Source organism: Aythya fuligula, chromosome 2, assembly GCF_009819795.1.
Source record: "Aythya fuligula isolate bAytFul2 chromosome 2, bAytFul2.pri, whole genome shotgun sequence".
Classification (NCBI taxonomy): domain Eukaryota; kingdom Metazoa; phylum Chordata; class Aves; order Anseriformes; family Anatidae; genus Aythya; species Aythya fuligula.
Genome location: NC_045560.1, coordinates 5,417,184 through 5,442,270, shown reverse-complemented (window position 1 = coordinate 5,442,270; position 25,087 = coordinate 5,417,184). Strand labels below are relative to the sequence as shown.

The 25,087-nt window shown below is 50.5% G+C and overlaps 1 protein-coding gene across 2 annotated transcripts in view; it reads left to right on the top strand.

Annotated features, from left to right (window-relative positions):
* Positions 1 to 25,087, top strand: part of LOC116486750 (mitogen-activated protein kinase kinase kinase 3-like) — a 64,657-nt gene that overhangs the window by 29,262 nt on the left and 10,308 nt on the right. The window contains exons 3-9 of one of the 2 annotated variants that reach the window (XM_032183202.1): positions 1,180 to 1,289; positions 10,109 to 10,149; positions 11,159 to 11,258; positions 15,819 to 15,932; positions 17,362 to 17,473; positions 22,302 to 22,435; positions 24,684 to 24,757. In XM_032183202.1, the coding sequence (XP_032039093.1) occupies positions 1,180 to 1,289; positions 10,109 to 10,149; positions 11,159 to 11,258; positions 15,819 to 15,932; positions 17,362 to 17,473; positions 22,302 to 22,435; positions 24,684 to 24,757 (685 nt within the window). Of the gene's footprint in view, positions 1 to 1,179; positions 1,290 to 10,105; positions 10,150 to 11,158; positions 11,259 to 15,818; positions 15,933 to 17,361; positions 17,474 to 22,301; positions 22,436 to 24,683; positions 24,758 to 25,087 lie in introns of both variants that reach the window. The other variant, XM_032183201.1, reaches the window with a different exon arrangement.

The following is a 25,087-nucleotide window of genomic DNA, read 5'->3' as shown; positions in this document are numbered from 1 at the left end:
GTGTTTTGTTTTGTTTTTTTTCCTACTACAAAATCTGTCTGGAAAACCAGGCTTGTCCCCAGGGGTCCCTTTTTTCAACAACAACAGAAAGTAGGAAAATTCTGGTTCTTTTGTTTCTCCTTTTTTTTTTTTTTTTCCTTTCCTGAACAGGAACAAACCTCCTCATAAACCTTCTCATTTTCTTGAGTGCTTTATTGTGGCATCCCAGGTTATGTTCCCTGCCACCTCTCCCGAAAAACACATCCACGTGCTCACTGAGCAGGGAAATGTGGAAGGGGCGAGGAACTGTAACATTAAGTACTTCATATAGACATGTTAAATATGTAATAAATAAAATAATAAATATAATATTAAATATATTTATATAGAGACGCATCGACTACAATAAAAAGGTTTTTGAGCTTTAAAAGAAACACCAGATTTTCAACTTTTCCCCCTTACTTTAATGAGGTGGCTCTGGGTACCCAGCACGCATGAGAAGCCTTTTTCTTAATCCCTCTTTGTCACAGCTTCAGTCCCGATGTGACCCGGCCACGCATGACACAGGAGGAACAGAAAAAGAGGAGGTGGTGTCTGAGCATGAAGACACACGGCGTACACATCCCTGGGGAAAAAACCTCCGTGTTTGGGTCCAGCCCCATGCGTTTTCATGGCAATTTTTGTCATCTTCATCTTCCTTGCAGACTTGGAGTTAGGTGTACACTCAGCTTGGTGTGGGGGTGGCTCAGGTCCTGGAGACGCTTGGTTTTCCACAAAAATCAGGAGCTGTATTCATATTTATCCAGTAACAGCTGTGTGAACGTAATATTTGCCCTTCCTGACTGGATCACGAGCGTGGCAGCACGCACAGCGTGCCTCTTGTAACAGGTTTCTCGTCCTCTCCCCTGGTTTCTCACTGGCTCTAGGTTTGAAACTCCGAAGGGCCCCATGGGCAGCAGATGTGGCTCTTCTGGGGGGTCTCTGTCTCCTGTGATGAAGAAACTTTCATTTCCTACACACGATGGGTTGGGTGGACTGTGCTGTGTAGTCTTAGAGTGCCTCCCTCCACAGCAAGGCTGCACATCATGGCTTGGGACCCGTTTGGGTTGAAAGACGGCATATGCGATGCTGTATTTTCACTCCCTGTTTTCAGGGGTGAGGCTACCTTCCGTGCTTCAGTTGTCTTTTCTTCTTTTGCAGATGAGGAAGAAGCTCTGAATTCTATTATGAAGGATTTGGCAGCGTTGGGCAAATGTGGGGGGCTGCTGGACAACAACAGGAATAAAAACAGCGTCCACTCCAGCAAACAGGTAAGGCCTTGCTTGAGTCCACCCCAAGTAGAGGTGGGCATGGTGCTCACCAGGCCAGGAGCACAGAGTTTAAATGTTAGAGATGAAGTTAAAAAGTGCTGTCGGAGCTCAGCATGTCAGAAATAAAATAATTTTACCACGATGTAAGCTCTAGGATCTCTTCTTGAAGAGTTGCAAAGAAGCTACAGGCAGCCCCATGTCACAGAGGGACAGTGGAGGACCAGAGGATGAAAATGATGCTCCAAATCACTCCTAAATATTGAGACAGAGCCTGAAACTGGTTTCAAATCTCAATTCCCACCCCCAAGGCTCTTCTTTTAGCACTGAATTTAGCAGAATTTGTTACAAGCGCTGCAGCTTTAAGAGTTAGATCAGTCAAATGTTTTCTGTTGACGGTGTTGATGAAATTCAATATTCATCACACGCACATTTTACTTCAGATATTTTATAGATGGACTGCCAACTTTGAGCTGTAGACACCCAGGCTCTTTGGGGAGGAATAATGTCATTCTTATATAAAGTGTTTAAATATTAATTACTGGTGTTTATCTTTGCGCGCCTCAAACAAAACGTTTTGGCCCTGTCGTGTGCTCGGTGTTGATGGAGTGAGCAAAAAACTCGTCCCTGGAGCAACGTTAGAAATTATTTGCTGACATTGATATAATATGTAATAGCTGAAGGGGATTTAATAGGCGATTTGCATATGGAACAAATAGCATACAAAACTGAAGTTGTGAAGAAAATTCAGTCGTCAGAATACCAAGGCAAAAAAAAAGTTGGGGGGGGATAATTAGGGGTGCTGGGAAGCTGCTGGAGAAGTATGCAAGCAAATCCTCTTGGAATCCCTCTTCTAATGCTATGGCTTAGAGGAAACTTGTAATCAGCGTCACAACTGCTGAATGCCTTGCAAGGAAGAAACCAAACTGTCATTTACAGTTGTCGTGCCTATTTTAATGGCATCTGTGCTGCAAACAAAAAGCTCCCGAGTGTGGAGGAAGAAAATCCTTTTCCCAAATCCCCCCAGACTTCCTAGACACACGCAGACGAAAGCACACGCACACGTCGCATGTCTGTTTTCAAGCGTGTCCTGGCGGTAGCAGCTGTCCAAGTTGAATCACTGGAGCTGTGTTCAGCTCAGGCTGAAATAAATCCAAGATGTTTACAGGACTGACCGGAGACGTTCGGAGCTGGCTCTGCAGCTGCAGGCAGAGCAGACGATCCAGCGCAGCTTTGGATGGCTCTGAGGGCAGCATTTTCTGCGAGGCGATGGGTGGGGACCATACCAAACCATCTCAGGATGCTTGCAGGACAGCAAAACTTTTCAGGCTTCTCTTACATGCCGTGTTTGTTTTCTCACAATGGGAGAAAATTCCTGCTGTCGTTTTTGAAAACGATAGCTAGAAATGCTGCAGATGCGTGGTTAACCAGATATTTAGTCAAAAATGAGGAAAACAACAGTTTTCACCGTCTGAATTGTTAACTGCAGAGGTTTCATGAAGTTGAATTCTTACAAGTTTGTGTCCGCAGCCCATCCACTCCATCTCCTTATACCTCGCCGACAGGGTCACGTTGTGCTCTGCTATCAGCTTGAGGATTGCTGGCTGCCCGTGCATTTCGTCCTATCCTGTTAGGAATCCAACTGTTCTTCCCAAAGACAACACGGATGCTTGGAAAAGCATTCCCTCCTGTATCATTTTCCTTTTTATCCATAAGTGGATCGCCCGTAGCTGCCTGCTCAGAATTACTCAGAGCTCTCCGCCGGAGGAGGCGCAAGTAGTCAGCGTCCCGCACCCCTCGCGCATCCGGGGCTGAGGATTCAGACCAACAGGCCCCCCGAGATGAAGGGCGTTGGAGTTATGTCGAGCTGTTGCTTCACTCAGTTGGCCTAGCTGGAACAAGTCTGGCTCGCAAAACGATGAGAGTCTGGGCTGCGAGGTGGGGAGTGGCCACAGGAGGTGGAATTAGCGGGGACCGGGTTTGTGTTTGCAGCTCTCAAACCCTTAATTGCCTTGTTTGGGTCTTTTTTTTTTTTCTTTTAGGATCTGATGGCAGGAGCTGGGAGGAAATTGTTATAGAAATGTGATTTGTTGTTCCTTTGGTACTTGGCGTTCCCACTTTTTTTTACGCTGAGGTTGGCTGATTCGGGCTGAGCGATGCAACGCACATTCTCCTTTCTTGGACCAGCGCTAAGGCACGGGGCATTTAGATGCTCGATGCTCCTCTTGGGATTCTCATTGTGGGTGTCTGTTACGAGGCCCTGTAGCCACATGCTCACACATTGGTCTGGACGTTCAGTTCTCAGATTAAAAAACAAAAGTTATTTTTTTCTGTGGAAGAATGCTCTCTGAGGCATGGGAATCCTTCTGTCGTCGTTCCAAATTTCTGCTGAAAAACATTTTAGAGGAAAATGTGTCGACTAACTGTCTTGTCCCTCTGTGACTTGCAGCGTTTTTTTTTTGGTCCACAAAGAAATGCAACCAAAATGCTACCTCATCCCTGTCTCTTGGAGGGGTTCCTCAGTGCTCTCTTGACAGAAGATGAAATCTGGAGCCTGCCAGATCGTGTTGCTGATAGGACTGGGCCACACAAGAAAATAGTCTGCGGTGGTGTGTGCTGCACAATATTTCTTCCCAGAGATAATGACAGATTTTCCTTTAGATTGTTTTACGGAGGGAACTTCTCCCGAGGCAAATTGCTTAAAAATCTTTCTTTTTTTTAGTTTGCTTTCCTTACAAATGAGTTTTTGGGACCCCCAGAGATCATCCTGACGTTATTCCTAGTGCATCCTCTGCTCTGTTATTCCTCCGTTATTCCTTTTATCAGTCCTTTATTCCTCTAGTACAGCTGGAAGGAGTCCTTTCAGGCAATCTTCTGGACTGAACAAACAGTTTCTAGCAGTTGGCTCGGTTCTTCCGTGATGCGAGAGAAGGGCAGGAGGAAACGGCAGCACAAAGATGTGCATTGTGATCCCGAATGAAAAAGATGAGTGGGATAAGAAGGGAAGCCACAAAGAACTAGCAACCCCAAACAGAACCGTGGAGGAGAAAGCAGCATTTATATTAACGTCTTTTTGCATCTGTTTATATGCACGTCCATTTAATTATATAAATAGCACTTGGCAGCGAGCAGTGCGAGGCTGGTTATCAGTGCTGGGCTTCAGTCTGACACCGAGGCATTGGCGTGGGCCTCTGCCCCGGCCGATGACAGCCAGCAGCTCCTCTGCCCCGTTCCTTTTGATTGCCAGCTCTCCCACGGCAATAAAGGCCGATATTTGTCGGGAACATTTCCCCGTGCAGGGCAAGTGTCAGACTGACCTAAAAGTTGTTCTTTTAGTAAATTACCTCTGGACTCTCTTTTGGCAAGTTGAACACAGCATAAGGCTTGCTCATAACCGGGATAAAATATAGCTCATGTTGCAGGGCTCTCTGTAGGTCTTCAAGCAGCCTAAAAAGGAGTTTGGCTTTATCACCTCAGTTTTACTGTTGGGGAACATAATGGGGGTCCACAAATACCACCTTGAAGATGAGAGTTGCTATGAGGAGAGCTGTGGGGTCTTCCCACACCATGGGGGCAGAAGCAAGAGACCAAGAAGGGAGTAGCATCGGCTGGGAAAGGCTTGGCTGGATCTGGCAAAGGCAGTGGGAGTCCCAAGGATTTGGGGAGGAGGCTTCCCCTTGCCTGCTGTGGAGCTGACTTGGGTGCTACAGGGTAACACCCAGCAGAAATCCTGCTGGGAAAAAGCTATTCCCTGCCAGGTAGGTGGTTTCAGATGGGCATCTTGAAGGCTGTGATTTGTGCTGCTGCATAAAACCAAAATATCTGTAACAAGGAGCAGCAAACCCTCTAGACGTGATCTTTCCACTGGCCTCAGGGGCTCACATGCTGGTCTTTCTTATTCGGAGGAAGAAAGCTGTAAGGATTCGGGGGGACCTGGCTATCTCGTAGCTCCCACCCACCAGGAGGAGAAGGGGGCAATCCCAGACAAAACCCTTTCTGTCGGCTTTGCTGAAGAGCACGAAGCGCGTGGGGGTTCTGTGTGGATAATTCCTAATGACGCCGATTAGTCATCTCCTATTGTGGTTTAGGGACACGGTCCAGCTGTCTGGCTTGTAACATACATCCCATTGCTAAAAGCAGGGGTGAGCACAGGACTAATCCAAACAACATGCGGCTTGGGGAGGTAGAGAAGTCCCCTTGGCCTGGCTCTGCGGTGCTTATTTCTCTTGGCTGCAGGCAGAAGTTGGGGAGAAAACCCACCTTTTTGTGGCTTTGTATGAAAGAGTAACTAAATCTCCAGTCCTTGAATGCCACAGTGCTCTGTGGGGTTTTCTCATTGTTTCCTAAGCCAACAAGTAGAAAATGAAAGAGTTGAAACCGTTTTACCCTCCAGCATGCAGAAATAGATCTCTTTCATTGCCCTTATTTTACCCAATTCTACCCAGAGGGGAAACTGAGGCAAAGTAGGTGTCATGGGTGGGGAAGAGCAAAACTGGAATGTCCCTCTTGGTTCATTCTGGGTTCAGACCAGAATACCATTAGCTGAATTTGAAAGACAGCGATGAGAGGAGTCTCGAATTTGAAGTTAACCCTGGCTGAGGACTTAAAAGAATGGCAATTTTTGGTGCTTCAGCTCTGGGTGCTGTGCTAACACACTGCCAGGGGTGTCTTGCTGGGTGTCTTCAGGCAGGACTGATCATCCCTTCCCTATCCGTGGTGATGTAGCCAGGATGGCCCTGTCTGGTCGGGTGTCTCCTACCAGTTTGGGCCCGTGCCCCCAGTCTGATTGCCCCTCTGGGCAGACAGAGGCTGAGGGTGCTCAGCACCTCCCGTTCCTCCCAAGCCGTTTCCATTTTCAGCCTTGCTACGTGTGCTGCTTCTCTCTGTGTGTGCTTTTATTACAAACAGCAGTCGGCTCTTCGGGGATCTCTCTAGCAGATCATGATTCACCTCGCTTGGAAGCACTTTTTCCATTTCTCAGACATCTCGCCTAATCCCAACCAGCTCGCTCTGGTTCCCCGGTACCTCAGAGGGCTCCAGGGGCCACCCCGTGTCCCCTGCCAAGCCCCGCTCAAGGGCTGTGCTGGAGGAGCCCTTTCCCCCTCGCCACCATCGCGTTCCCCTTCACCCTGACCCCAAGCACGTAGCTGCCGCCCTGTCAGCACTCGGAGGCTGTGGGCTTTTCCTCTTTGAGTGAAACGAGAAGTTTTAAGGAAGGAGCTAAAAATATACCCTCTGGAAAGCCTGGAAAGATGGTGATGTATTTGTGGCCGCCACAGTGGCTTTGCTTTTCCTTTCTGAAGGCAGATGGCAAGAAAGAGTAAAACACCAGGAGCCATTTGTTAGTGAGGCTGGAGGAAATGCCAGCACGAGTATCTCGGGGAAGAAATTATTCCAGAAACGAAGGGAATGACTGTGGTATTTCCTGTCAGTGTTGTCGCTAGTTTTGTTTGTGTCGCAGCAGGGCCTCAAGGCGCCATTTGAGACACGGGCTCCCCGGTGCCACGTCGGATGCGAACGTGGAGCTTGCTGAAGTACGTACAGCCCGGGAGACCCAAGGTCTATATTTTGGACCTGGCTGCTCTGCTTCATCTCCTCGTGTCCTAGCACCATGGTGTCCCCTGCTTGCTTTCGAAATTGTTTATGAAACCATAGCAGGCATCTACTGCAGCTTGCCGTGAGGGCCGATTCCTCACAGCAGGGCCTTACCCCTCACCTCTGTGTTGAACACACGCCCTCCTTAGACATCTCACCCTCTTCTCCTTTATCAATTAATGGCCTCCTGATGGTGGGGCAGAAAGAGTCCGTCATTAACCTCATTTGCCATCTGGCGGCAGCGAGGCCTAGGCAGGGCGAGCAGCACAGCCTGGGTTGTGCAAGGAGGAGTCGCTGCTGTCATAATTCCTCACAAAATTACAAAACTGAGGGGTGAGCAGCAGCCTGCACAACCAGTGCCTCTTCCACCTCAATGCCCTCATGTCATGTTGAGCTCCTGACAGAAAAGAGTCTGATTTTGCCTCCTCTTCATCACGTGTTTGAAGCCCTGGGTGCAGGCTCATGTGAGGTTTAGCTCCGGCGCTTGGCATTGCCCCAGGCTCCCTGTGTGATCTCAAACGAGCTGCTCCGAACCAGATTTCCATGGGTGTAAAAAATCACAGCCCACTCCAGCCTTTAGGAAGTGCTTTGCATCCTCCCGGGACTTCCTAGTGCTTTGGGCACTGCCCACTTTTTTTTTTTTTGAAGGAAAAAAGTATTTGTCGCCGGTGGCGGTGATGAATTCAGCTTGAGCAGTGAGTCAAAAACGTGAGCAAGCCAAGGGAAAATAACTGTAACCAGCTCCTCAGAACACATATTCATATATACATACATGTTTTTCCCCTCTTCCGAATACTTACATGTTTAAGATCTTGCTTTCTTTGAGGGAGGCAAGAGCATAGTGGTTTTTACATCACCCCAAACCCTGATAATCTCATGAACAAACGAAGTGGCTTTTCGATCCTCTGATGCAGCCGGGGTGTTCTCTGCTTTGCTCAGAAAAAGAGCGGAGCAACGTGGGGCAGCTGGCCTGCTTCTGTTGGCTTCGGGCCACCGCACATCAGCCCTGTTGTTGATGTGGAAGAAAAGGATGCAGCAGGGTCGTGGCTCTTTTTTTTCCCTTTTCTTCTCTCTCCGGAGCTTTACACAAGTGTTTTGACGTTTCCCGGCCACAAGCTGTTTTTTAAAACTTGTTTGTCTGCAAGGTTGGTTTTGCTCAGCACAAACACGCCGCGGCTGCTCCATCCCAGCTCAGCGCAGCTTTCAGGTCTGCGCTGAAAGTGAAACCTGTGTTTTGAAAGGTTTCCTGCAGTGAGGCTGGAGCTGCGTGAGCTTTTCCCCTTACACGTCCTGCTCTTTTGTAAGGAGAAACCTCGAAAGTTCCTCGTCCTGATTTTTCTCTTGTTTTGGAAGAGGACTCTCCAGGGCTGCATGCTGTGAATCCACTCTGGCTGATTTGCTTCCAGCATCCAGGAGAGGTGAATTAATTAGCCAGGCCCTGTTCAGATAAAATATCTGAATATTTTATTCAGATAAATGAAATAAAAAATGGCACGAGAGCTCATTTTGTGTTTTATTTTATTTTATTTTTCCTTTTCTAAGCTGATAATCAAACTTGGCAATTCCACACATATTTGGCTGTCTCTCTAGAGTGATTCAGACCCTCAACATTGGTCTGTTATGGTCATCTTTTCTTTTCAATTTTGGACTGTTTTGTTCAAAAATACCTGGATTGGTATTTTAATGCTTTGGGCCTGGTCGTAGAAACGAACCACGAGTTTGAGCAAACATCGTGGGGCTGGGGAACCGGCTGCAAGACACCGAGGTGATGTCAGTGCCTGTAACGCTGCTGAAAAGTCCCATTTTGTGATGGTTCTTCCAGTCCTGTCTGGAAATGCCACAAGCAGAGCTAAAAAGGATGTGTTTCAGGTGATGCAGTGTGCTACCCTCTATCTGCCAGGGTTTTTAAGCTTTTTGACTGAGTCTCCTCTAGGCTCAACTGCCTGAACTTTGTTGGGTGTTCGCAGTGCTCAGGGAGCTGCCCTTTTAAAAATAAACCTAAGGACACCCGGCTGGCTCATTTTCCTCATCGGAGTCAAAGCTGTTTTGCTGCAGCTCTGCTTTCCCTCTGAGAGGATGGAAAGTGTGCCTTCATGTGCTGGAAATCCAGGGTTAGAGATAAGGCCCTCGCTCAGGAAGGGCTGTCATCCACCCAGGCAGGGATTATTCCCGGTGGCGAGGGGCCGAGTCCTCCCTGGGGTTGTACTTTTGAAGGAGGTGGCGAGTTTTTTTTCTCCATAGGATGAAAGCCACCGTTTGAGGAGGCTGGTGGGGATTAGTGGGAGCAGAGCCCTGGTTCACTGGGGTGACAGAGTGGTCTGGGAAGTAAAAGGGGTTTTCATCTGCCTTGGATGCCATTGGAAAGTACTGGCACGAGCTGAGGGATGCTAGAGGGATGCTTGGCTCAGGCTCAGTCTGAGAAGCTGAATGAATGAAAAGGCTTCTTTTGGTCTTACGATAGCTGCTAAATATACACAAGTAGAGGAGGGAAGAAGTGGCTTTGACTGGTGTCTGTGTGGTTGTGTTCCCAGTCTGCCCGTGAATCCACTGGAACTTATTTGGGCAAAGCTAAAGGTTTCTCCTGGGGTGAGCAAGAGTTCAGGGTGCGTATTTACTGTGTGTGGAGTAGTGATACCTGATATACTTTGCTTCTTGCCCTTTCACCCTTGTCTGAGTGCAATTTATTAATATTACACAGATGAGTCACGGAGTGATGGAGGTTGGAAGGGACCTCTGGAGATCATTTAGTCCAAGCCCCCAGCTCGAACGGGGTCACCTGGAGCACGTAGCGCAGGATTGTGACCAGGGAGATTTTGAATATCCCCAGAGAAGGAGACTCCACAACCCCTCTGGCCAACCTGTCCCAGCACTCTGTCACCCTTGCTGTAAAGAAGTTTCTCTTCATGTTCAGGTGGAGCTTTCTGTGCTTCATTTTGTGCTTGTTGTCTCTTATCCTATCACTGGGCACAACCGAAAAGAGTCTAGCCCCATCCTCTTGACATGAGTAAGTGTCCTCTTGTTTACAGAAGACTTTTTTTCTTTGGCAAGTACGCTTATTAGCAAAGCAGTGGAGTTTCCCCAAAGTCCAGCAGGAAACTTGGCCCTAAATAGATCAGACACCCAGCAGAGTTAGGGGAGTCTCCCTGAGAACTGCTCTGCGGTTTGGATCTGCCTGTCAGGCCGGGACACGCTTGGGGACCTAACTCTTCTGTTTTTAATTTCAGCAGCGAAATGTCAGGATCAAGTTTGAATATGAAGGAGAGAAAAGGTATGTACCCACCCCAGTCCCCTTCCGTGTACAGGGACAAATTACCCTTTTTACCCAACAATGTCCCACTGACTTCAGCCAGCTGCAGATGAGCTCACAGCAGGATTTATTCCCCTGAAATCAACTACGATTTTATATGCAAGAGCTTTGCCTCATCATCCTGTTCTCCATAGTACCTCCTGGGATTTGCATGCGCTCAAAGTGCTTCCAAACTGGAAGTCATTAAATGCCTCTTACCAGGGACGTAGGGTGCCCAGTTGGATCCTTTTCTCTTTTTAATTCTTGAGCCTTGCTGAACTGCAGCTGAGCTGCAAGTCTACAGAAACGTGTCCTTTGATTAGCAGCCTGTGACACTTACTTAAGATAACCAGATTTTAGGCACGGGTCCCATAAAAATAGAGCTGGGAGTTAAAGCCTGCACGCCCTTCCCTACTTGACATTTTCATGGAATCACCTCTGCTCGATGCTCAGTGAATGTGGCAGGGCAGGCCACAAGGCTGGAAACTCACAGACTCACAAAATTGCATGGGAGAAACAAAGAAAATTCAAATAATGTCAGTGTGGGGCTAGCCTGTACCTGTTGACGTGTACCTCTCGAGTGCCTGCATGTGATGGTACAGGACAGTCACAGGATGTCAAACTGAGCCATTCCCTCCCTGCTCAGAGCCACTCGCTGAAAATGGAGGTGATAAATCACTCGCTGACTTGTGACCCTAGGGCTTCTCTCATGAAATGCTGCTGGATTTTCTTCTTTTCAACCTGTAAACAGGAGGGGGAGGAACAGAGGAGCTGTATTAGGATTTTTTGTAGATACTCTTTAAGGGTAGGTCAAGTCTTCTCTTGGGCGTAGCAGCTGAGCAGCATTTTTATGAGTGTAAAAGCAAGGAGCAAGCTCTGTGTTTTGTGATAGAAGAAGACCAGTCCTTATTTCTGAATTGTCAGTCTAATTCTGAATCCCAATATGCTTTTACTAACTCAATACTACTGCTGTGTTTGTTTGCAAATCCAGGATCATCCAGTTTCCAAGACCAGTCAAATTCAAAGAAGTGGTGCAGAAAGTCACGGATGCTTTCGGACAGACGATGGACTTGGTCTGTGTGAACAATGAGGTACTCTTCTCTTTATGGCTAAAGGATAGTTTTAGGGTACCTGCTGCTCACTTTGGAATTGAGTAACAGTTTGTTCTGAAGACCATGATTTAATTTTGTACATTCATGTGAAGAAAAATATTCTTTCTTTGTAAGAATTCTTATAAATTCTTAGTAAGAATTGGTATTCTTACTAGAATTCTTACTAGCAGGCATACAAGAGCTGTTGTCCAGACGCCTTTTGGTTGTATTCTGTGACTCCGAGCCAGGCTTTCTCCTTCTTAAAATAATTTCAGTTCAGGCTTATTAATTGATGACATAAGTAAATTGACCTTCCCCCAGAAAAAACGTCCCCAAACTCAGGGAGGTGATGGAGACATTGTCTGCACAGTCAGCAGCTGCCAGTGTTTCTCCATGAACGCTACTTGGACCAGATAGGGCCAAATTTCAGAGCATTTCTTGCTGGTGAGGGCACACATGGGGCAGAGAACAGCCCAGCTGAGACCAAATGGCTTTCATGAGAGCCACATGAAGTGCAAGACTACTGCCTGCTTGGGTTAGATGTGAAGCCTCCTCATCTTGGGAGCAGTTTCAGGAGCATGCTGAAGTCCAGAGCACGAGGGACAGTGTGAGTAAACCAGCATACTTCATCCAGCACCGACTTTGTTTCCCTCTGAAGTGGCAGAACCCTGTGCATTTTCTTGTGAGCAGGTCTGCAGTGAAATGGGCCTCGCTGTGGGTTCCTCTAGCGGGTCCTGTGGCCACATTCAGGTGGCCAAGAAACCCTCCCTCTGCTATCCTTGCATTTTAAGGCTTGAAAACCTTTCTACTCTGACCTTCCAATGAACACAGACCACTTTATTATTTTTAACCTGTTCCTTGAGCTCAGCACTGGGTCTGAAAGGAGCATATGCAGGCTGCTGCTGAGGGCCTTCACCTAGAAGGGGGCCATCCTTGGGTGTCAGCTCTGGTACGCTCAATGTTTTCTTGTGAGGCACCTCCCCTTCCCTTTCAGTTAAGATTGAACCCAACAGAAGTTGCTGTTCTTTATTAATAGATACCTCACGATACCAACGTGTCCTCTGGGCTTTAGCTTTGAATGCGGTCTGGTTTCTAATCTCAGGCATTCTCTGACAGCCCTCCTGGGAACAGCTCGCCATTGAATTCTCCAGGAATGACTCATTTCATTCCAGGTTTCTTTCCACTGGAAGAGAGGACTTTTTTCCAACGACGGCAAACAGAAGCTTAAATAGTGCATTTTATCCTATTTTAGAGACTGTGATCCTGGGCATGTGCAGAGAACACAGCGGGACCCTAAGCAGGCCTTTGGGTAATCCTAACTTCATAGGTCTGAGGAGGGCCTTCAGTGGTTTGTTGCTGTTTTTATATACATAAAAATTCCTCTTTATGAGGAACTACACATTTGGGAAGCAGTAGCAATTCGGGGTGCTTGTGGCAGAAACCCTATAAACAGACAAACACTGACCTTTGGGGAAATAAACCATACGTCCCCATGGTGACCCTCCAGGGCCTGTAGTGTGCTCTCAGCCTTGTTTAGTCTCACGTCTTCAGGTCTCAGAGGTAGTTTGTCCACAGACTCATTCCAAAGACATCTTTTACCCTTTCTTCATACTCAAGGGGAGCTCTGCAGCAACTCTTCGTAGCTCCTGGATGTTTCTCTTGCCGTAGCGCCTTGTAGGCCGAAATTACACGGAGGGCAGCAGTCCCGTACAAAATCTGACTAAATGGCAGTCCCTGTCCTAGAGAAATGAGAGCCTTGAAGCCAAGGTGGACGAGATGAGCATGCCAGCTGGGTGGAGCAGGGGCACGCATGATTCACATCCTGGTGGGCCCATGAAATCAACGGGTTTGGGCTGGTGCAGATAAGAGCAGGGCCTGGCTGTGGATGTCCCACACAGGGCATGTCTGCACGGTAGCAGCACAGCCAAATCGGGCCGTGAAATCAAACCATGGGCAGCATGGTGTGGTGACTTTTAGAAATCTGGCTGTGTTATGGCTTGGAAGAGTGTCTTCTCCAACAAATGCTCTCTGAATTTGCTCCGTGGTCGCTGCCCAGCAGCTGCTCCAGATGTGGCGAAGCGTTCCCCTGTCCCACCTCTGTCACCAGCTTGTGAGGTGACCTTGGGCAGATCACTGAACCTCTGCGTGCCACCAGTTCCCCTCTGCGACCTCCCTTTGAGCGTTGTTTTAGAGGCAACCACCACTTCTCAGCATCATTTCAGGAGGCTGAGGGGAGTTAAAGCCTAGGGAAATGGTAGAAGCTCCGCTGGGGGGGGGAGGGCTGTGTAAAAGCATATTTAACAAACATTTGTCGAGAATTGTTGATGCCAGTCAGCCCTGTATGGGGCAGGAAGATGAACTAATTGACCTCTCAGCTTTTTCCCTAACCCCATTTCCTACTATTCTTTGGCTTTCTGCAGTGTCTTACGCAGTGAGTCCGAGCAATAAAGCTGTGGCTGGTGAAAACTCACCCTATGAAATCGCTTTCTTAGGCTTATTTCTTGGACCTATATTTAATTCCATGCCTATATCTGTTCCTGATACCCATGTGTGCCCCAGTGTAGAAGCCAAAAGGAGCAAAACCTACTTGCCAGATGCGGGTGATCGGTAAAGCCAAACCAAACACTGGCTCCAGGCCCTGGGAGGGCAATTTCTGCCTGATATTTTTGGCTCCTCAGGAGCAGGCATGCGAATGTGTTAATGTTGTCAGCCTGGAGTGAGCTGCAGAACATTTTGTTCACAGCAGCAGCTGAGGGGTCGCAGCTCCGAACGCTTGTGAGGAGCTCGGTGGGGAGATGGGTGAGCAGCGTGTGGGACCCGTGAGCTGTGCTTTAACCTCCTGAAAGCCCTGAGGGGTTGGTACCTGCCTGGGGAGCACTTTCCCCTCACACACAACCCGTACTTGACAGACTATGGAGCGCTCTGTGGCAGGGCTTTCTCAGCTTCCTCACAGAGGCCTTTTCTGACACAAAAACATTGAAATAGTTCTTGGACAGAGGCTGCACAACCAAATTCACCCTCTTCCCAGGTGAGTGTGCTGAAAGCTTTGATCTAGGGTCTCTCATGGCTTTTTGTAGAAATTTATCAACTGTGTTTGTGTACCTTAAAGCAGAACACCCCTGGCTCAGCCTGGGGTAGGTGTAAGCTCAGGCCTCCCTCCTACCCACAGCTTTGATCTCTTGAGGGATGACGATGTTAAGCCCGGTGTTTAGCCTCTAAAAGGGGTAGCCTGTGTGTGACCCAGCTCCCTGTCTGCAAAACGGGGCTGAAAGCTGACCTCCCTTTCACCCAGGAGAGGAGAAACACCACCTAAACCTTGAGGTGCCCGCACAGCAGCCACGCAAACACCTGAAATGAAGCTTGGCAGGCTCAGGCTGTGGTCTGGGGGTGGAAGAGGTGACTGGAGGAGTTTCCTGAGACGAAACCTTGTCTGTGTTGGCTGGGGCCTTCCCTTGACCTGCTCATCCCCAAAGCCCTGGCCTTAGTGCACGCGGTCGGAGGCGTGTTTACCTTCAGGCCAGCAGCCAAACCGGTGGCAACACCTTGGGATGGATCAAAAAAGGGAGACACAGGCAACTTTTGAGCATCGTCTCCTTGGGCAGTGGATCTGAGGCGTGTTTGCTGTGGCTGGGGCACGAACTCTGAGCACCCAGAGAGCCGCCTTTCACAAGGGCAGGGCTCCCAGTAAGACCGGTGGGGCTTTACTGGGAGCTGTGGCCGCCCGGTCCCTTTGGTAAGCAGATCCCGTGTGTGCTTTGGCACAGGCAGGAGCCTGACGTGCTCTGCTGGCTGCTCTTGGTGCCAGCACCCTGGGCAACCTACAGAGTCTGCAGCCTGCTTTTTAGGGCACTGGGGGCAAATCGTTGTGTTTTGGGCACTGGGAGCTTTGCAGTCCCTCTGCGGGATGTGGTACAGCACACAGCGATGCCAGGGGGTCGGATTCCCTCAGGAGGTAGGAGGGGAAACTCTGTTTGCTGTCTAAAAAGCAGAGCTGAATCTGTCCTGCTGGGTGTCAAAGAAGCTGTTCTGGCAGGGAAAGCGGCGCACACCTCTCACAGCAAAGGGTTTGAGGCCAGTTTTTGAGGTGTTCCTGTCTCATCTGATGCCCAGACGCTGGGGAAGCTCTCAGTGCACAGAAACTCAAACTCTTCCAGGGGGGAAACCCAAACTCCTCTTAAGCACGGGGCTGATTTGGCGCGGGATAGCAGCAGGTCCTGTCTACGAACTCCCAGATCAGAGCAGCCCCAGAATGGCAGGCAGCAAGGCTTCGTCTCAGCCCTCTCTGACCACTCGCTGAATCGGTGAGCTGACCTTTCAGCTGTCTCCTCGCAGATGGTTTGTGTTGTGATTCTTGTGCCTGTTCCACGGTAGATGAGAACTTGGAAGAAAACACTGCAGCTCGATGAGCTGGAGGGCATGGGGTCTCTGTTTTCCATCCGCCTCCTCAGGTTCCTCCCTCGTCCCCCCATTCCCAAGCTGCTCACGGCGAGGATCTGGCTTCCTTTGTTTACCCAGCGGTGTGACACTGCCGTGCTCCGGTGTTTGTTCAATCCCTTCCAGCTCCTGATCCCGCTGAAATCCCAGGAAGACTTGGACAAAGCGCTGGAGCAGTTGGAGCTGAGCCCTTCCCTGAAGAGCCTGCGGATCCTCGTCAGCGCTCCAAAGAAAGCCAATGTGAGCTCCTCACCCTCTCTCCTCTTTCGTGTCCGAAGCGAGGCACCTCGTTATTGCCTTGGGGAGGGGGAAAAGTCTCCTGACGGAGGGTGAGCTGGGCCTCGGGGGGTCTGAAATCTTCCTGGAGACCGAGCTCAGCTCCCTCCCACTCCTCCTGCAACCTCTGAAGGGTTAAAACTGTACTCATCCTCAAACTAGGAAGCCCCCAGGGAACCCTCTTGGTTTTTTTTCGGCCTGGGGAGGCTGTCACCCTTCCTCTGCATCCCCTCCATGTGCAGCAGGAGGTGCTGGCTGTCCCCGTGACCCAGCACGGGGACCCTTCCCTCCTTGTGGTGCTGAAATCCTAACAGCCAGGGGGGAGCAACCCAGAGAATCCTTCAGTGTCACGCGGGACTGTCTTTTTTTTATTATTATTATTATTATTTGTTTTTATTTATTTATTTTCCCTGAGCTCAGTGGTTTTGCAGCTAAGCCTGTTAGCTTGACCTCGCCTGCACGGAGCGCCTTGCCAAAGCACATGTCGTTCTGCCCCAAGCACAGGCTGTAAAACAAGAGATTTGCAGATGTTGCAACTCTTGTTTCTCCCTTATATTTCCTAGAAGTACCGGAGAGGCTGAGAGCCTTGAAACTCCTAGTGCTTGTCCTTGCAGCACTTGGGTTTCCTCTGCTCCTTTTGAGAGCCGCCCAAAAGGTGCAGGGAGCGGAGTCCCAGGGGGAAACCGAGCCATCATTTGGGGTTTCCTAAATCCGCTTGCTCCTAGCTGCAGCAATATTGCAGCGTTATGCCAGCTACTTCAGAGCGGGGCAGCCAGGCAGATGCACGCATCCCTTTGGAGCTGGTGGAGCTTTTCCTGAAGCATGGCAACACAGACTGCAGGTGGGGGGATCATTCTGAGGTCGTGCACAAAATCCTCACAAAATCACAACGCCCTGAGCACGGTACGTTGGTAAGTTTGGCCACCAGCAAGTCCTGCCAGTATAACTCAGACTGCACTTAACTTACCAGCTGGATTGGAAATTCTTTGCAGCCCTTCTTCTCTGTATTCCCTAGCGAAGACTGACTGACTGCTGTCTGCTCTGGTACAGAGGAACCTCTGCAGTGCTTGGTCTGCCACTGAGGGAGCACGGAGGAGATGTTTTTGGGGTCACAAACGTGGGTTCAGGGCAAGGATCAATCTCCGTACCAATCCTGAAATCAGGCAGTGCAGGAACAGTCTGTATTGCATGTGTCTGTATTTATTTTTACTGACTGGGCCTCAATTTTATTGTTTGACAGTATTTTAGTAACAGATGTAACTTGTGAGCGATTTTGGGATCTTTTTTTTTAATGCTTCTTGGGTAGGATGGCCGGAAGGAGTCACATATAGGATTTCACGGGGTGCCTCTGCAAAGGGGCAGAGTCTGATCGTTCCCTTTGTCTGATCCCCAGCTCCTCCAGCCGAACAACAGCAAGCAGCACGAGATGAGGATCTCCAGATCCATGGGGGATATCATGGGATCCCTGTACAAGGACTCCGAGAGGACGCGGAAATACTCAACAGGTCGGTGAGATGTGGTGCTCTGGGGGGTGCTGGTGCTATAACAAGCAGGGCCACCATTCCCTTTCCGTTTTCCCTCACAATCTCTGTAAGTATTATGGTCTGCAGTCTACCCCGAGGTCTCCCACCGGTATTTCAGTGCAGTTACAGCTTATCCTCAGCCTGAGGAAGAAACTGCAAGGATGTGGACAAGGTTGTGGTGAGCAGCAAGTCCAGTCAGGCGTGGAAACGAAGGAAGAGCAGAGGATCTGAGGTGTAACGTGAGGGGGAAAATGTAGTGATAAAAACCTCCAGTGAATTCGAGCTTCATCGAAGTGAAGAGTGAGGATCTTATGTGGTCTTTTCTTCTGTTTTCTATGCCTGAGTTGGTGCTTTTCTTGCTTTCTGAAATAACTCGGAGCGTTTTGAAATGCGAAGTGCTGCTGGCAGTCTGTCTGTAGGACCTTTTGGGCGAGAATCCTTGGGGGATTTTGTAGAGAGAGAAGTCTCGTGCAGCCCTGGCAAAGCAGCCCGTCGGTCCGTGTAGCAGGGCTGTCAGTCTGCACGTTACAGCAGGCAGGCTCGGTGATTTTGTCTAGCAGTGAATGTTCCCTGCTACATCCATGGGTGATGCTTAAACGGGGATTTGTACAGAGCCCCAGTGTGCTCATCCAGTTACTTCCCATCTGTAAAGTGGGGCTCTCAGATACACGAAGATATCCTTCACCCTCCAAAAAGCATCTCTATCAATACAGCCTGAACGCTTCCAAACTTTTTCCAAAAAGAGTATTGCTCTCCGAGGATTCTCCCTTTCTGTCTCTCACAATCTGCGCTGCCTTGATAACAAATCCTTTGGTTTGCTGCAGCTCAGACAATGACAAAGAAAGAAATTTCCTTCTAGTTTGGGTCCAGTTTAGCCTCTTGTGCAGCAATGCCCAATTCTGAAAGAAGCCAACTGTGGGTGCTGCGTGTACCAGAGCTCTCTGTGGTCCTGTTGCTGGGATGTGCCAACGATATCTTTTTCTGTTGTATTTTTTTTGTTTGTTTGTTTTCTAGCTTTCATAGCTCTTGAGAGTGTGCCCAGAATCTGGCAGAGTTTATAGATGGTTCTGAATGAAATGCAGACACGAGGACATGGCAAAGCACAGAGCCTCAGCAGAAACTGCTTGAGCAAGACATCTCTGAAGGGCTTTTTTTGGCACTAGCTAAGCTGTTAACGTAACCCAGTGAAGAGCTGCGGCACCGTGAGCTGTCGCTGATGTGTGAACCCAGTGTAATAGGCAGAATTGATCCTGTGTGCAGTGAGAAAATTGATCCTTGCGTGCAAACTGCATCCCAAACAGGATCTTTGGTGCTTTTGCATCGTTAGCTGCCCTTGCCACAGCCAGCCCTCTTTTATTCCCGTGCAAACCACAACTCTTGCTCTTAGTTTGGACAGAGCCTGCAACAAACCTGCATGGCAGCAGCCCTCCAGGCCTCTTTGGAGCTCTTTGGGCTCCGTATGAAGCTACCACAGCCACTTACTGGGGTAGTTGCAATCCAGCAGCTTCGTTTTGATGACTTCTGGAGTCAGAACTGGGCTCTCCAGCAGCTGGACAGAAACTTCAGCGAGCTGAAAGGGCGAGCAGCATGGCAGATGGAACAGAGAGCTGAAGAGCAGGCCTTAGACAGACAGAAATATAACCCTGTGTTGTGTTTCCCTGGATTTAATTTGGTGGATAATCAAAAATCATCCTAAGAGGTTGGGGTTTCTGTAGGAGAATCTGTTCTCCGCTTGCAGGTGCAAGATATTTCACAGTGTTTGCTTCTGCTGTCATCACAGCAGCTGCTAGCACGTGAGGGTCTCAGCTCAGTTCAGCTTTTCCCTTAAAACCACGTTTAAAAGGAGATTTAACGTGATGTTACAGCAAGAGGTGGCTCAGGGTCATGTTCTCGGTGCTTCTCAGCTGTCTCGTGTTTTTCTGCTGACTCCGCCGTGATAGCAGCAGCAAAAACTAATAAAACTGCATGTCGTTGGCACGAGCACGATGGAAGGGGGGGGGCAGATGTTCTGGGGCAGATTTGGCTATTTTTGCTTCTGCTGGACAGAAAATGTCTTCAACTCCATGTCCCCAGAAAACCTCATGCAAAGTCAATATTTTTCTTATTTTTTTTTTCATAAGCATTTTCGGTGAAAATCCCTCCCCCCACTCCACCTTTTTTTTTTTGGAAGTGGAAAATGTTCCAGTCTCTGTAAGCGGCATCTGAAAACGTTCAGCCGAGTGTCAGAAAAAGTTTGGCTTCAAACCTGTCGGGGTCCTAAATTTTCAGCTAACTGAGGGCTGGATTTATTTACTGAGAGAAAACCCCACAAGGGCACCTGGGGGGGACACAGGCTGGCCAGGTGGCTCCGAGAAACATGGGCAACATGATGGCAACAGCCGTGCCATTAAATTCACAGGGCACGAGCACAGGCTAAATGTTGATGAAGGTTTTTAATCATCACCACGTTTCCTGACCCAAAATCTGCCCAGGGGCAAATCGGGACTAGAAAATGGAGTGTCCCACTTGCTTAGCCTACACATAGCCTTAAATTTAGATGTAGGAACCCGTCCTCAGGGGATCAGCACAGAGAGGAGGGCGACTTGCAGGGGTCCCACTGCACAAGAAGCCCAAGGGGATGTGGTCGAGCTGCTCACACCTCCCTGTGGCAGCCACAGCTCATCAGTAAGACGTTAATTGAAGGTTTCTCTCTGCTTATCGTGCTTGAGGACTTCTCCTTGATGCAGCTCTGCGACGGGTGAAGTTTTGGGCAGGGAAGGGGTGAAGCCAGGGAACGAGGAGGCAGAGGGAAGCCAAACCTGGCACGGGGGAGCCGGCCGTACGTGCAGCACCGCGAGCTCCGCACACACAGCATGAAAGAGGCTGCTTAAATAAAAAAATAACAGAAGGGAACATGAAAAACCCCAGCAGATGCCAGCAGTGACTGTAAGTCTCCGTGCTGGCCTGGTTCGTCCCTGCCTGGGACATGCTGTGCTCTGCTCTCGAGTGCAGGACTTTTACATCAGCGCCTGCAACATGGAATCCCGTCCCAAAGCACCTTGCTGCAGAGGGGAATCGAGGTCAGCTGCTCGCCTGGTGCCAACCTGCAGAGTTTCTCCGAGTTCAGGAAGCCTGAAAAGAAAGGCTGAGATCTGGCCAGCCTCTGGCTCCTCAACGAGTCCCCCTGCCCCTTCCCCGCCGGGGGAACGTGATCCTGGAGGCTCCGGGACAAATCACCGGGCGGCTTTTTGGAGCAAGAGCCGCCCTCGTTCCTTCCCGCAGCCTTCAGGGCTGACATCTGCCGAGCAAACGAGGGGACGGCAACGCGAGCCCCAAATGGTTAAACGTTTGTTTATCTTCCCAGAGAGGATGCTGAACTTCCCAACTGGTTTTGTTTTTCGGGCTGGGGGGAAGCCAGTTCATTATGCGCGCCGCAGCGCTCGAGAGATTCTCTCTCCTTGATCTTGGCCTTACTTCAGTTGGGCTGTATTTTTATTTTTTTTCCTTGCTGTGTTCTGCAGGAAATCTGTGAAGGAGAAAATAGGAAGAAGAACAAACATAACGCGAAGCCCTCGGAGTTTTATTTTTAAAATTCGAGCGAGGAGGCTGGAGGGAGCCGAGCCACGGGACGGGGCTATCGATGTGTCTGGTAGAAATCCAGCAAGGCTGATTCAGGGATCTTAAACACCGGGGTGCTGCTCTCCGTGCCAGCAGCTCCTGGGGCGTAGCAGCTGGAGGGAGAGGTGGGATTTGTAGCGTTGGTTGTGCTGATGGATTCGTGCCAGAGATTGGGCTGGCACAGTGGCCGTGATGCAGAACAGCAGCAGCAGAGGCTGAGGCGTTGTGCTGAGGGACTGGAGATGACTTCTCATCTGTTCCCCGTTCCTTTCTCTTGCACTGTGGCAGCTTGTTGGGGGGTGGTGAACTAAAAGACTTCTCAAAACTGCTGCAGAGGTGGGTGAGAAGTGCAGGGAAGGACACGGGCCTTTTAAAAGGCTTTTTGAGCCTGCTTAAGAGCTTGTTGTGCCGCGTGAAGGCTCGCATTGCACAACGCTGCTGAGTTAAAGCTCCAGTGCGGAGCAGCGCAGACCTCGGTCAGCAGTTCCTCGCTGTGGAGCGATGGCAGCCCAGGGATGGAGGGGAGGGACTGCAGAAAGAGATGCCAAGCCAGGACAACGCTCCCTAAACCTCGAACAGGCACCAGGCATTGGCTAGGGTGGGTTTGGGGGAATAAAAGGGAGGGACAGGGCACGAACATAAGGAAGTTGTGGAGTTTTCTCCCCTTGCTCCCGTGCTGCGGCCTGCAGGGAGCACAGCAAAGCCCCAGGGACTCCCAGGTGGCTCTTACCCTGGAGCCTCCAGGCAGGAGGGTTGATCCCATCGGTTATTTCCCCCCTCTGTGGCTCTTGGGTTTGAGGGCCGGGTTTCTTCTCAAACAGAAGAAGACAGCGACGGGATCCAGGGGAGGAAATGCCTGGAGCTCGAAGCCTGGGAGGGGGGATTTGTGCTTTGAGTTCTCCCCATCGGATTGCAACAAAACTCTTGGAGCCTTTTTCTTTCTGGCATGAGCAGAGTACCCGGACGCGGGATCTTAGGATCCAGGGGAGGTTGAGAGCCAAGGCCGCTGGATGTTGTGTGGTCCCACAAAACAAACTGTCCCGGCTGCAAAAAACCTTTGTAGGGTCTTTGTGGCCAGCGTGGCTTCTCTCCTTCCTCCCTTCTCTTCCACGCAACTTCAAACCCCAGCAGCATCTCCAGGAGGTCTGTGCTCGCTGGAAGGACCCGGCCGTGGCAAATCCTCTCCTTCACCCGTGCTTTTCCCCTCTCCTAGGCTCTCTGCACACTGGCCGGAGCTCTCCGCCCCCGGGCAGCGTTCCCGAAGAGCAGCAGCAGATCGCTCGCCAGGGATCCTACACCAGCATCAACAGCGAGGGCGAGTTCATCCCCGAGACCATGGATCAGAACGTAAGCGGGGCTGCGATTGCAACAGCCTGGGGGTGTCAGCAGCTCTCACTGCTTCCCCTGTGCTGTTTCTGCTTCAGCTCTGCTTGCAGTCCTTGGCCCTGCCTGCAGCCTCTCTGTCTTTTTATTTATTTATTTATTTTTATTTTTTTTCCTCTCTCAGTTCCTCTCCCATTTTTTTTTCTTCCTTATTAAACAGTTTGTGTATTCCAGTCCCTCAGTAATAAAAAGAAAAGCGGTTTTTAGGCATGGTGATGAGCAGAACCTCTTCATCCACTCATTTTGGCCACGGTGAGGGGAACTCTGGAGTGCCCCGGGACCAGAGGGGGAGGAACTTCCACCTCCCTCTCCAGTTGCATCTCACCTCAAGCTGTGGCTCCAAAGGGCTTGGTACCGGTGGTACCCTGCGCTTGGCTGAAGTCAGGCGGGCAGCTTGGCTGCAAGACAACTTTGCCAAGGACTGGCAGCGTGCAGGAGGGATGTGGAGGGACTTTGGGAGGGAGCTAAGCAGTTCCTCGCTCCAGCAGGCTGCTGCAACACCCCCCAAGGGTCTTGCCTGCAGAGAAACGCATTTCCCCTGCTCGAGCAGCACCCGCTAGCTCTGTTCTGGGGCACGGGCTGTGCCAGCGTTGCCGTGGCGAAGCTGTGTTTTTGGTGCTTCCCCGTCCAGCCGTGAAGAAAACCAGAAACGAGCTGCGGGTGAGTCCTGGCAGCATCCACCCGCAGATGTATCTCGTGCTGCTCGCTGCCAAAAGCCAGCCCGCTGTGGTTTCCACACCACGTGCGGGAGACAACGCGCGTGTGAGTGCAGGAGGAAGGGTCTGCACGGCTCCGGGGGGGTCAGGGGAGCTCTGCCAGCACCGCCTGAGCTCTGCTCCTGCTGCTGAAGGCTCCCAGATGCTCCTCGCTCCTCCCCGGCAGCACGCTGTGGGTGGGCTGCCGCCCTTCTCCCCGAGGTGGATGCGTGCGCCGGCGAATTCAGCGCAGGAAAAAAGGGGTTTTGTGTTCTTCCCCACGTGGACTTTGCCCTCAGAAAGCCCTCGGGCTGCAACTTTTGCACGTGCCCGTTGTAAAAGCACTTACAGGTGTTTTGCTGTGGGTGCTTGCTGCCTTTTGGGGGATGCCCCCGCGCAGGCCCGTGATGTAAGCGAGGTCTCAGAGGTCTTCTCCTTGCCTCCGGCTTAGCAGATGGGCAGAGGCTGGTTCTTCACCCTGCTCCAACCTCCAATCCTGCCCCCGTTGCCAGGTTTTGGAGAAATATTGAGTCCGTTTCAGCACCTCAGCAGGGAGAGGTGTGGAGTCTCGCTCCGAAGCACGAGGCGTTGGGGTCAAAACTGGGAAGGAGAGGAAAAAAAATCAGGCTTTCCCCTCGGGACAGGCCCGGGAAAACAACGTGAGCTGTTGTGGCAACCCGTGAAGTAGGCAGAGCACAGGCACAGCCTGTGGGAGGAGAGGTTTTGTGCAGGGGAAGGAGGAGCAAATGGTCCAGGAGCCAGCAAAAGGGGGCTCCGTGCGGTGCTTAACCGCCATCCCTCGGCTTTCCCGGCCCTGTGTGGCTCTGCACATAGCCCCAGCTTCACCACAAACCCTCTATTGTTCCTCAGGGGCTATAAATAACCCCGGGCAGCACAATGGCTCATCCAGGAAGCAACACCAGTGTAGCTTTTGACTCACTGAGCTCGCCAGAGCCAAGCTGGCCCCGCAGCCAAAAGCCTCGGTGATGCTTCACAGAGCACCGGGGATGGAGGCAGGGCTGCTGTGCCCTGCAAGTCAGGAGTCCATGGCCACCTGGCTGTGCTGCACGAGATCCACTCGGCCTTGGGCACCCCATTTCTGTCCTGTTTTCTGTTTTTTTTTCTGTCCTGTTTTCTTTTTCCTGTCCTGTTTTCTTTTTCTCACTTATTTTTGCCCCCCCAAATGCTTCGAGCGCTTTGAATCTCGTTGCCTCCTCGGCGTGCTTCGGGTGTCAGGGTGCCAATTATCTCTGCCTCGGGTTCCCTGCTAGCAAATAAAAGTGAAATAATAATTGGGAAGGATCCTAATCCAGAGGGCATCATAAAGGAACTTCCTCTAGGAAGAAAACTTTGCTTGGACTGGATATTTTCTCTGCTGGGGGTGGTATCAGCAGGGGTAAATCAGCCGGTTCCAGTGGAGTCAAGTAGATCTGTGTCCTGCAGCTTTCTGCTAGTGATGAGATTTGAGGAGTTATAATCTGTTGTTTGATTGTTTTTCCCTTTTCCTTCCTTGTCAGATGCTCGAAGCTTTCATCAGCCCCGACGGGTCGCTGTCTGGGAGCTGCCAGTCCCTGGACAGGCCCGTGGACAGGTGAGCTGCACGTGGCCCCGCTGTCACCACCAGAAACACAGCCTGCCCCTACAGCAGGACAGATGAGGATGCACCCGAGCGAAAAAAAAAAAAACATTTAGACTGCTAAAAACCAGATCCTAACCAGATCCTGGGCTCTTGCTCCTGCTGCAGATCCCCCCCTCACCCCTCTGCCTTCCTGCCCTAGTGGGGCCAACGCGCCTCCTCCCCGGGCGTGCTGCCTGCTCTCCGCTGCCCCCCTGTAAATTTGGCAGCCCGGGCTGTGTCAGTCAAGGTGCTGAGGCCACCAGACGAGCAAAAACTAACTTTAGCTCCACGGCAGGAAGCGAC